The sequence below is a fragment of the Sardina pilchardus genome, chromosome 16 (assembly GCF_963854185.1).
Source record: "Sardina pilchardus chromosome 16, fSarPil1.1, whole genome shotgun sequence".
NCBI lineage: Eukaryota > Metazoa > Chordata > Actinopteri > Clupeiformes > Clupeidae > Sardina > Sardina pilchardus.
In genome coordinates this window covers 23163542-23175475 of record NC_085009.1, presented here as the reverse complement: position 1 = coordinate 23175475, position 11934 = coordinate 23163542, and the positions used below count along the sequence as shown (strand labels likewise).

Sequence of the window (11934 nt, the reverse complement as noted above, 5' to 3'; positions counted from 1 at the left end):
ATCTCTCCCAACGTTCTCAATCAGGAGCGCGTGGGAAAAAAAAAAAAAAAAAAACTCATGTCTGTCTCGTGTCCATCTTTGATCGCTCAAGGTTCCTGACAGCCTGTGATCTCTTGGCTTATAGCTCAGTGCTTATGAGCCATCACAGGCTAGTGACGGTGAAGAGCTTTTGACAGGCAGTCAAGAGAGAGAGAGAGAGAGAGAGAGAGAGAGAGAGGAAGAGAGAAAAAAAAAGAAATGAGCAATTCAAGCAGCCGTCGAGTTTGAGTCTCAGGCTCAGACAGAGACAGATAGATGCCCTGAAGCTATCCTCAGAGGTCCTCTTGGTACCAAGAAGCTACACGGTCCTACCTGTGTGTGTGTGTGTGTGTGTGTGTGTGTGTGTGTGTGTGTGTGTGTGTGTGTGTGTGTGTGTGTGTGTGTGTGTGTGAATCCTTTCGGCAGATTTACACTGTAATCAGAGAGTCAATGTCAAGACCAAGTGTGGTCTTAAGCAGCGCATAACTGTGACATATTTTACCTGTCAAGATCGGACCTCCTTCAGATAGGACGAGACCCTGGCCCATGCCAAAGTTCATCGAATGCCATGGATCAGTGAATACGATGATAGAGAGCTGTTTTAATATGACAATATGTCCTTTATAAATGAGTACAGAGCCCTTCATACAGGACCATTCTCTGTCAAAGACACAGCACAAACACAAAATAAATGGCAGTCTTAGAAATCTCAGTCAAAAATCCCCCTCTGCTACCAGCCATTGAGTGATTACAGCCAACGAAGGGTTAAATTGGCAGAGACCAAATTGCTCTCTAGTACTCGTAGGTATGGGATGGGATGCAGCATCCACATCTAATACAAGAGAGAGACAGAGAGAGAGAGAGAAAGAGAGAGAGGGACTGAGAGAATAAGAGAAAAGGAGAGAGAGAGAGACTGGCTAATTCCCCTGCAGTCCATTATGCGTCTGGCTTGGCCGTTAGTCATTGGCTGGAGCGAGTCGGCGGAGGAGAGTGGATAATTGCGCCTCCATGGCGACCGAAGCATCACTCTGATTGTCACCAGCAGGCTGAGAGCTTAATAGTCTACATGGCAGGGCTGTGTGTACACACACACACACACACACACACACACACACACACACACACACACACACACACACACACACAATAGTCTACATGGCAGGGCTGTGTTTGCAGGAAGCTGGTTAGCGCCAGGCAAAATTCAAATAAAAGCTGAGGGTTTTTTACTTTTTTCTCTCTCTGTCTCTCTCTGTCTCTCTGTCTCTCTGTCTCTCTCTCTCACTCTCTCTCTCTCTCTCTCTCTCTCTCTCTCTCTCTCTCTCTCTGTCTCTCTCCCTCTCTCTATCCCTGTCTCTCTCGTCTACAAAGTTAGGTTTATCTACAACGATGGTTGCAAAAAAGAGTGGGGGAATTTTATGCCGTTTGAAGGTAGAATTTGAGTAATTACGTTTTAAATATTCTCTAAGATTAGAGCTCATTTGTTCTTGTGAAAGAGCCATTCATGCGGAACGATTTGAATATAAAACGCAGGGCGAGATCTGAGGAGGGTTATTTTTTTATTTATTTTTTTCGCTCGAGTGGAATGAAAGACGCCCGGTCGGTTGCACCTGTTACAGGATGACAGCGCACGCCACCGAGGCAGAAACTGCAAGATGGTGTAATCACACGTTTCATGTAGCGTTTTGATGCGCGCTCGACTGCCAGTCAAACGCGTGCCGTGCGCATATTGGAAGACTTTAACCACTGTGATAATTGTGTCAGTTAAACCACTGTCTCTCACTGAGAGAGAGAGAGAGAGAAAGTGAGAAAGAGAGAGAGAGAGTCTGTTAGACATGACATATGACAGTGCACACATTGGTGACAGCTAATTTCAATGCTTTATCTTCCCTTTCTGTGCTTACTGTTGGAACAGCAAACCAGACAGGTAAGAAATGATGGGAAACAGTCCAAAGCCTTCCTCTTCTCTCCTCTCCTCTCCTCTCCTCTCCTCTCCTCTCCTCTCCTCTCCTCTCCTCCTCTCCTCTCATCTCCTCATCCCCTCATCTCCTCATCCCCTCACCCCCTCTGTCCACACCTCTCATTCCCCCTCCAGTCCTGACTGTGATCAATATTTGAGTTATTCACAGTGAGCTCCCGTCACTCCCATACACTTGAACTAATCTGCTGTTTGTCTTGATGCTCATGTTCATCATGCCTATGAGTACATTCAAGTTACGTACGTACATGACAAAAAAATTTCATCCATAGAATAATGGACAGGCGGGGTTCACCTTACATTACATCTGGCAGTAGTGCAGATACAAAACATCTTTATAATATAAACGATATTCAGGGTACTTCATTATTCTCCGTCTGTATAGTGCCACGAGTCGTGAAGCATAAAAACGTACATTGCAAAATCCACTTTGTCTTGATCATTTACCACCTGACCTGAATATATCTAGATAACCTCGTTTGGGTAGGGTTTGATGAAGTAAAATAGACATGCAAGCTGTTTTGAATTTGATTTCAGCATGTATTTAAACGAGCACTCAAACATAATTCATGTCAGTGCCGAATGTCTGGTTTTATATACAGTATATATATGGCGATTAAGCTTTTTGCCATTTTCCATATACATTTATTTCAGTCTATCGCTTGCCAACGTTAAACCAAACCCATTTTAAAGGATTACATATATCCTTTCAAAATCCACAAATTGTACATGCATGAACAGCTTCAAACACTATTTTGTTTAATTCATTTATTTATTTTGTGCAATGGCATTTAGTCATCTATCATCATCACCAAACGGATATATTTTTCCCACAGTATGACTGCACAGCCCAATGCTCTCCCAGGCCGGGAAGTCAATGTGCAGCGGTACTGTACTCTTATTTCATCTGTGCTCTCTCCCAACTCTCTCCCTGCTTCCCTGCCCTCTCCTCTGTGCCGTGCTCTGCACCCGCACTGTTTCAGATTGCTCTGGGAATGTCGAGTCCCCTGCTATCTTCTACCCGCCCTTTTACGTCAACTTAATGTCCTGTCTACATGCATACGCTCACACACACACACGTGTATGCTGTATGCACACATACATGTGAAGCAATATGCAAACTTACTGTAGAAACTCTGATATACAGATATGTACTGTACAGTATGTATACACACACACACACACACACACACACACACACACACACACGAATGCATGCACGTAGACGCATACAGTATAAACACACACACACACACACACACACACACACACAGTCCCAACCCTTTGCCCCAGCTTCTTTCTCCTGTTCTGAAGAATAACGTTCCCAGCTCGTCTCCGATTCCTCTGGTAGTCCTTGTTGTTCTGAGGCCTTATACGGCAGCATCACCAGAGCTGGCCCGACTCCAGCATCACCCCAGGGGACTATTTCTCACAGTGTTTGTTCTCACATTTTTTCTGCTGCTGTCTCGATACCTTGCAGACTGCCCATGCATGCCCCCCCCCCCCCCCCCCACACACACACACACACACACACCCACCCATGTCTTTGATTCACAGTGATCAGAAGACACGAAACAGGCCTGAGGCATGGTAGTAGCAGACTCATCATCAACAGCCTTTTCATTCTTTTTTTTATTTCTCATTACTTGTGGGATGTTTTTGGTCTCTCTCCAGCCAAATCCCCACTGGCTGTTTGCCCTGCTTTGTCAGCTTTTTTCCCCCCTCACTTTTTAGTCCTCATGTATGTGCACCTCCCAGTTCAAAAGGGCAAAGGTCAATTCAGTACATTACTTGTTTTGTTTTTTTCTTTCATCTTTTCATTGTCACTAAATCACTAGCTGTAAAATGCAATGCACACAGAATTAAATAAAGCCAGCTATGAATTAGATGGCTTAGCACGCTCTTCACCAAATATACCAGAGCAGAATGTATCGCTGTGACGGTATTGTAATCATTATGTTTTATGTGTTGACCGGGGCTAACCCTGATAAAATTCCTGGAGGTCACTCCATTGGATAGTTCAGCGATCATAGGATTTAGATCAGGTTGTGTAAGGACAGAGATATGTCAAAAGCTATGGATTATTTATGTATAGGAAGATAATCTTCAAATGTAATTATTTTCTCCTCATAATCTATAAATCTTGTCATGCACCATGATATCACCTTGTAATCTTATCAAAAGTAAATTGATGAGCCTGTTCTGGAGGAGAGAAGAAAGGCGATTGAATGGAGATAGGACACACTTAAGTTACACATTCTGCTTACTGAGCGACTTATGGGACTCGCAGCAAGCATGCACTTTGCCTGACTGGTGAAACTTTAGAGAGGCCGTTTGTATTAGAATGTGAAGTTGTTAAAAGAGCAATGAGTGACAGTGACCGTGACACACACACACACACACACACACAGAGGTCATACTCAGAATGTCCGATTGCTGCTAGCCAATGAGCTCAGCCCCCACGTTGACTGTCCATGCAACTTGACCGTTCCTTCCTTTTGCGTTCCCTTTTCCAGGAAACGTGCCGAATCGGAAGCGAGGAAAGGAAGCCTGCCGCACAGCAAGGAGATGCCCTCACACCACCCCACCGACCCCGTGGAGCTGCGTCGCCTCAACTTCCAGACCCCAGGTGTGTGTGTGTGTGTGTGTGTGTGTGTGTGTGTGTGTGTGTGTGTGTGTCAGTCAGTCACCTGAAGAGGAGCACTGGCTGAAATGTATTAGATTTTTTTCCCCTCTAGAACACATAACAGTGTGAAGACGTTTCGGGCACTGTACACTGTCAGGACAACAGACCACAGTGCCCTATGGAGGTGGTTTTGCTGTTGTTGTTGTTGTTGTTGTTGTTGTTGTTGTCGTCAGCATTTTCTTGTTTACGATGTACACCTGACTAGTAAGGTGTGTCTTAGTAAGGTGTAACATTATACCCTGATTGTTTTGGATTCTGATACTAGCACAGGAGAATGCAGTATGTACTGTATGAATATAGAGACATGATCATTTCAGGAGAAATGAGATAGACATTCTGCGCTCATGCGTGATGGACTTTTTTGCCGAATCAGGAAGAGGTAAAGCTAGGACAGGGCGAACGTATCATTCTGAGCCCTCAGGTAAATTGCAGTGAGGCTACTCAGGTTAAAATGAAGGACGAAGCGATGTTACCTGTAAGCATATCATCATTTCTCCCAGGGGAGACCGACCCCTCAAACCATATGGGGCCTCCCTCTCCGAATCGCTGACTCTGCACTCCTAAGTGCAAGGGTAACATTGCTCAAGGTTCCCGTTTTTTGCCAAGACATTCAGAGTCCGTGTTCGCAAAGTCAGAGAAGATGTCGGCCATGCCTGTACAACACGGAAGCCAGGTGGATAGTGACAAATGCTCCTTGAGGCTTATTTTTTCACTCTCTCTCTCTCGGAGCACAAACAACAGAGGTGATGCATACCAAGCGCCTCTCCCAGATATCGATATCCCATTTTTTTGATGTCAGGAACATGATGTCCAGAGTCCAGAGAATCATCACTGGCTGGTAGAAAGACAAATTGTTCATTGAGGTCATCCTCTAAGGACAGAGGGTTTGCCTGCCTAGCACCTTCCCAAAATACCGATTTCAAGTTTGGTGGTGCAGTAATCATGGCGGGTCAAAGGTCGCAACAATGCCCCATTATTCGGCCCTGAAGGGAAGAGGCCTTCTAATATAGGAGCAGAACAATGCAATTCCAGTGTCTCAGAGGATAGTCTGCAATGTCAACTGTTATGAAGGCGGAAAAACTTGGATTAGTGAAAGAAAGAAAGAAAGAAAGACAGACTGAAAGAAAGAAAGGATGGAAGGAAGGAAGGAATGACGGAAGGAAGGAGAGAATGAAAGAAAGAAGGTCTGCTGTAAACGTCTCAACTTTGGGTCATCATAGTGGAGAGAATGATTGTATCTTGAGCTGGGTCTTTTACCTGGTGTGTCATTCTCTCCTTCCTTGTCCTTTCTCTTGTCTTCCCTTTTTTTTTTTTTGGGGGGGGGAGTGGGGTGGGGGGGGTGAGAGGGAGTGGAATGTAGTCACAGTCCACTTGTCCTCTGGAGGAGAGCTGGAGTTTGCTGCAGACCCCTGATTCCGAGCGAACTGACACGCGTAAGCGGTGTTTTCTGCACGCGCTGGCTGGCTGGCTGGCTGCTTGGCTGGTTGGCACCGGCGAGTATGACAGGTGGTCGAGGGGAAGGGGGACAATCAGCACCATGACGACGGCAGTATTTTCCGGGTCAGCCGCCGTGAGCCGACAGAATGGCCGCCCTGCTGCTGTCGCCTCAGCCCGTCCTCTCCGCTCCCCTCTTCCAGAGGCGAGGGCACGGCTCGGTCTGGACGCCAGCTTTGTCCCACATTCCCAAACACGGCCAGCACAGCTTTCCCCCTTTTGAGTGGTTTTAATTGAGTGTCACCAAGAGGCTCTGTATGGGCCTTGCACACTGAAACTCTGTGTTTCCTACACCTGTCATCATTTGATGCCTCGTGTCACGTAGTATCGGTTCAGTGCCTCTCAAGAGGAGTATATTTGCCCCTCACACCTTTAGTTTTCCCTGCGGAAATGTAAACACCTTAGCCCTTTTCAGAAACAGAATGAATTTGGCTCTGCGCTGCAATCCGAGTTTAACGATGCAAGTTCGACAGAGATGAACTTCGACAGCGGCATACCGCAAACGTGACAAACCTTTACTGGATGCATATTGTGAGGCGCACGTCATCGGGGAATAATGGGCGTCAGAGTGCGACGATCCCATTGTCATATTATATCTGAAGTCGCCATTAGTATCCATTAGCATCCTTCGTTTGAGGTCCAAGTGCTGCTCCATTGATGCCCACTCCATCTCCCCTCCCCCTGATTGTTCACTCTCCTCCTCCTCTTCAGTCTCCATCGACCCAGCAGCACCCTCATTCGCCCCCTCCCCTCCCCACCCTTCATCTTAAGGGTGCTTGATGCCTACATGGCGCGGCTCGACTCAACGGATGGCACTTTCATTGTCACCGATGCTGGAAATGGATCTTGAGTGGTCAGAGATAGAGCCACTTGTGCGCTCTTGCCCAGTCCCCCCCCCCCCCCCTCACAGACACACACCTCTTTATCCATTAGCTAATGCCCACTTGTGTCAGCAGTAACGCAGATGAAAGACTATTAGCGACGCGCTGGGACACTTGTGTAGCCACTCCTCCCCCCCCCCCAGCCCCCCTACCCCTCCAGCCCCCTCGTAAGTGAGGAGGTAGAGCCAGGGGTTGGCTCAATACAACTCCGATGTTCCTATCGAGGACGGAGCGGAAACGGAACTCGAATCTCGAGAGGACTAGTTCAGAGTTGTTGTTAGCTGTGTGTGATTCAGGCGCTCCGGAACACCCGCAATTTACCTCACAATGTACCCACCGTGAGAGCGGCCTCGGTGTATAGAGCGCAGAAGGAGAGGCGCCCTTCAACGGAGAACGGTAACTTTGATGAGGTGAAAGCTCGCTGAACATCACTTGTAGGTCGGGGGTGGTGGGGTGGTGGCAAGCTAGGCTTTTACCCAGCAGGAAGTGCTGCACTTGTCTGTGATGAGAGGGTGCAAACTCTGATGTTATTTCTTTTCTTTTTTTTTTATGTTGTCCATTTTGATAGCGTTTTGTGTTTGTCTTCACCTCTTAGATATGACCTTACCTTGCCTTTTGTTACAGCATTGTGTCCAGCCTTTCTACAACAACAACATAACAAAAACAAGGAACAAAGAAAACACTTAATGCTTGTTTGCTCTGATATTGTGAATGCATGGACGTGTGCTATAGCATTTTTAGCGTTCAGCATGACATTGTGTTGATCTACTAACCAACATCACTAGTGAGTAGCTCTCAATGTGTTTTCACACTACATAGCTCATGCTAGCCAGGCTTTTTTTTTTTCTTCTTCTTTTCTTATTTTTTCTTGTTTCTAGAGTGGTCGCCATATTGTTTTCGACGTTTGCGACATTTTATTTTATTTTATTTTATTTTATTTTATTTTATTTATTTACCCGTCCCTCCCTGCTGGTTTCCTTCACAGGTTCAGGCGTGTGCGGTTATCCCAGTAACCTCCATTTGTCAAGTTAGTTGGTCTTGTTTACACATTCACCACCACCTTCTTTCTCTGTCATTTCCGACTCAGTATTTTTTCTTTTTGTTTCTTTTATTTGCTTATTTTAATTCAGTAGACATCTTGTAGTCCACTTCACATTCATCTTATCCCCAAGGCTTTATAAGTAATGCCATGGAATTGGCAGGAAGGTGAAGCTTGGACTGATAAGGGATTGTAGACCCATGACATTACTCAAAGCAGACTACAACATTTACATTCAGCTAGTAGCTTATTATTTTCATTTATTGTTTTTTTTGTTTTTTGTTTTTTTCCAGTATTACTAGTTTTGTCCTCTGGCTCTAACCATCTTGCTAACTGTCCGTTGTGGCTTTCTGTGTGAATAACACACTCTTCCCTCACGCTTCTCAGGAGTGTACTGTTTGGAGAGTGAGCTCAATGACCTGTCATTGGCTTCCGTGTCCATACCTCTTTCTCTCTCCTCCTCCTCTTCCTCTCTCCTCCTCCTTCTTCCGAGCATGTTACTGCTTTGAGTGGACAGACTGGCCTGAAATAATAATAAAAAAAGATATATAATGTCTGTCACGTTCTTTCCATCTCTTTTGACACACATGTTTCCTCTTCTAAAGCTTCTAAACAGTCTATATTCTGTTCTTTTTGGCATGTCAACGTATGGCTAACTCTCAGCATATGTATTTTCTCATCTACAGGCATGGCTAATCATCCTCCCATCCCCATACTGGACCTGGCGGACCATCTGGAGCGACTCAAAGCCAACGACAACCTCAAGTTCTCCCAGGAGTACGAGGTACGGCGAAACTCTTACACGTCTACGAGCAGAGATCGTAATGTTCGGACTGTGGAATGTATTTAGCCTGATTTTACTTAGCGAAATACAGTATGTCTGCAACTTCAATAGTGTACTAACGTGGGTTATACTTTGGTTGTACTCTCAGATACACACACACACACACACACACACACACACACACACAAACACAAACACACACACAGAGAGAGAGAGAGAGAGAGAGAGAGAGAGAGAGAGAGAGAGAGAGAGAGAGAGAGAGAGAGACAAAAGTCTGCACCATAAGTTGGTTTGTTGTCGTTCAGCATCAGCAGGGCAGCTAACATGGGCTTAAAAGTGTAGTTTCCTGAATCCCCCGCGCCCAGCCCTGAGCAGCAGCACTGCCTAATATGCCTAAAGCTCTTCCCTCGGCAGTGTAATAGGGTTTTCCAGGTATCCATTAATCTGCTTGTAGCTGAAGTGAACCACTTGATTTACCGCCATTATGTTACGAAGTTGGCCTGAATCTGAAGGACCCCGTTGCACAACACAAATGCTTGTAGCAATGTGTCAACACGACCAGAAAAAAAAAAAAAGAAAGAAAGAAAAAATACTAACATCCTATCAGCAGATGATTGGAGGGATTGGGTGATGGCATGGCCAGATACGTTTTTTTTTTTTTTTCACTGGACAAGGAGACTCGGAATTGGAACGGAATTGTGGCTGGACGGAACTCAAAGGCACTGGTCAGGAGGGGTTACCATGGTTACACCAGGCCACAGTGTCCTTAACAGGAGGCATGATGTCACCATAGCGTATTGTATAAGGCTTGACCACCTCCATATTATCGTGTTGATGTGTGGGTGTGGGGGGGTGCAGGGGGAATACGGTAGCCGTACAGTCAAGGGTTGTGCAGGAGTATTTGATTGTGATTGACAGGAGCCATTGGAATGAAATTGTTTACATTTTTTTCTCCTTATCAGACTTTCTTCTTTTTCATTTTTAGTTTTCGATGGTCAGTCAGTTGTGAGGATCTCGTCTCATACTCGCTTGTGTTAGTCGATGGATGAGCTGACGAGACAGTGGTAGACAGGCTCGCCAAATGGGTGCGGCTGGCTCGCCAAAGAGGGAGGCGGGGGGAGGGAGAGAGAGAGGAGGGGATGGAGTGAGACAGAAAAAGAGAAAGTTGCAGAGTGAGAGAGAGAGAGAGAGAAGGACGATGGAGAGTGTGAATGAGAGATGGGGATAGCTAAGGAAAGAAAGTGAGAGAGATAAACAGAGAGAGAGAAAGATACAAAAAGGGAGACGGAGAGAGAGAGTGAGAGACATGAGAGAGAGGGAGAGAGACATATGAGAGAGAGAAAGATAGAAAAAAGGAGGCAGAGAGAGAGGAGTGAGAGACACGAGAGAGAGGGAGAGAGAGAGGCAGAGAGCATAAATGATGGAGAGAATAAGACGAGAGAGGGAGAGAGACATGAGAGAGAGAGACATATGAGAGAGAGAGGGAGAGATAGAGAGGGGCAGAGAGCATAAATGATGGAGAGAATAAGAGAGAGGGAGAGAGTGGCACGACAGAGTGACCCCTCCCCGAAGGAACGGTGCACCAGGGGACTGCGGTCCGCCCTCCTCCTTTTGTGCCTCCGCTCCGAAAATATGAGGTCATGCGATGGCCGGCCGCCAAGCCGGCCCGGCGGTTATTGCAGAGCTTAAAGCCGTGGAATTGTAATTCCGAGGCCCTTTTTTTCCCACTTGCCTTCCCAAGAAAGGGGAAAGTAATTTTGGGAGCACAATGAAATAAAAATAAAAAAAATAAAAAAAGAGAGAAGGCTCCTTTTTCATTATGGCTAGTGTTGTGACCCACTGTTTGAACATATTTTTGGATGAAAATGCCGTGGCTTAGCTAAAGATTTCCCTTTTCCAATATGGTCTGGCGGTGTGACACCGTTAGATTAAGAATGAGGCGCAAAAGTCATCATTATGAGTTATGCTCGTGTCGCACGGAATGTGTTTGTCCCGTTAGCAGCGGCAGCGGCGGCCCTGTGTTGGAGGAGAGCCGCCATGGCGTCTCATTACCGGGGTAACGTAAAGTTGAAGCGGTCGTCAGGCCGTTTAAGCTCAGCATGAAAACAGCAGCAGCAGAAAGGAGAGTGAGAAGAAAAGAGAGGGAGAGAGTAGAGGGATGGATGTGTAAATGGCGGACACACTCTCACACCGAGAGCCCTTCGAGGCTGTGGTCAGCCTGTCGTCTGACTGCTCATTGTCTTTTTACGGACACTTGGCAACGGGAAGCGTTTTTTTTCTTTTTTTTTTTCACCTTCTTTTTTAGCGACGCGTTTCTGTTTCAGTGTGGCATTTGGCACGCCTCCGCGTCTCGGCAATAAAATAGGCAAAAAAAAAGATGTCATGTGAACTCAAGTGCAGGTCTTTGCCAGGTCTACAAAAAGACTTCATATCAGGATCTGTGAGCGGGAATGTATTTTGGTATGTAATTGGCACAACTCATGGGTCTTCGTGCTGGTTTATCTGGCTATAGTGTTTGTTTTTTTGTTTGTTTTTTTTTGCTTTGGCTTGCCTCAATAGCACGGACTCGAAACCACACTCCTTAATGTCTTACGAGCTTACCTCTCAAGAGCTTATGTAGATTCCACATATTCCAGAAATACAACGTGTGTGTGTGTGTGTGTGTGTGTGTGTGTGTGTGTGTGTGTGTGTGTGTGTGTGTGTGTGTGTGTGTGTGTGTGTGTGTGTGTGTGTGTGTGTGTGTGTGTGTGTGTGTGTGTGTCTGTCTGTCTCCCTGTGTGTGTGTGTGTGTCCGCTGTTGACTGGCAGAAGTGAGCTTTGGAAGAAAACACAAATAAAATGCTTGACCTTTATGGTTTGGGTCCCAACATGTTCTTATGTCCATAAATACCAGTTGAACGCCCCAGTTTAGGTCCTCTTATGATTCGTGTGGCTTCAGTCAAGCTGCTGTGCTTAGAAGAGCATAAGTAGCTGTCCACAGACTGAACAGCTACATTTCATATTCAACATATTTTATCTTCATTTTTTCTTGTGTCTCTCTTTTTGTAGCAAGGGGGG

At 45.9% G+C, this 11934-nt stretch overlaps 1 protein-coding gene across 1 annotated transcript in view; it reads left to right on the top strand.

Moving 5' to 3' along the window:
* Nucleotides 1–11934, top strand: part of LOC134060564 (receptor-type tyrosine-protein phosphatase delta-like) — a 287476-nt gene that overhangs the window by 235423 nt on the left and 40119 nt on the right. Inside the window, 2 exon segments of the mRNA XM_062517298.1 lie at nt 4510–4622; nt 8780–8877. Of these exon segments, the coding sequence (XP_062373282.1) occupies nt 4510–4622; nt 8780–8877 (211 nt within the window).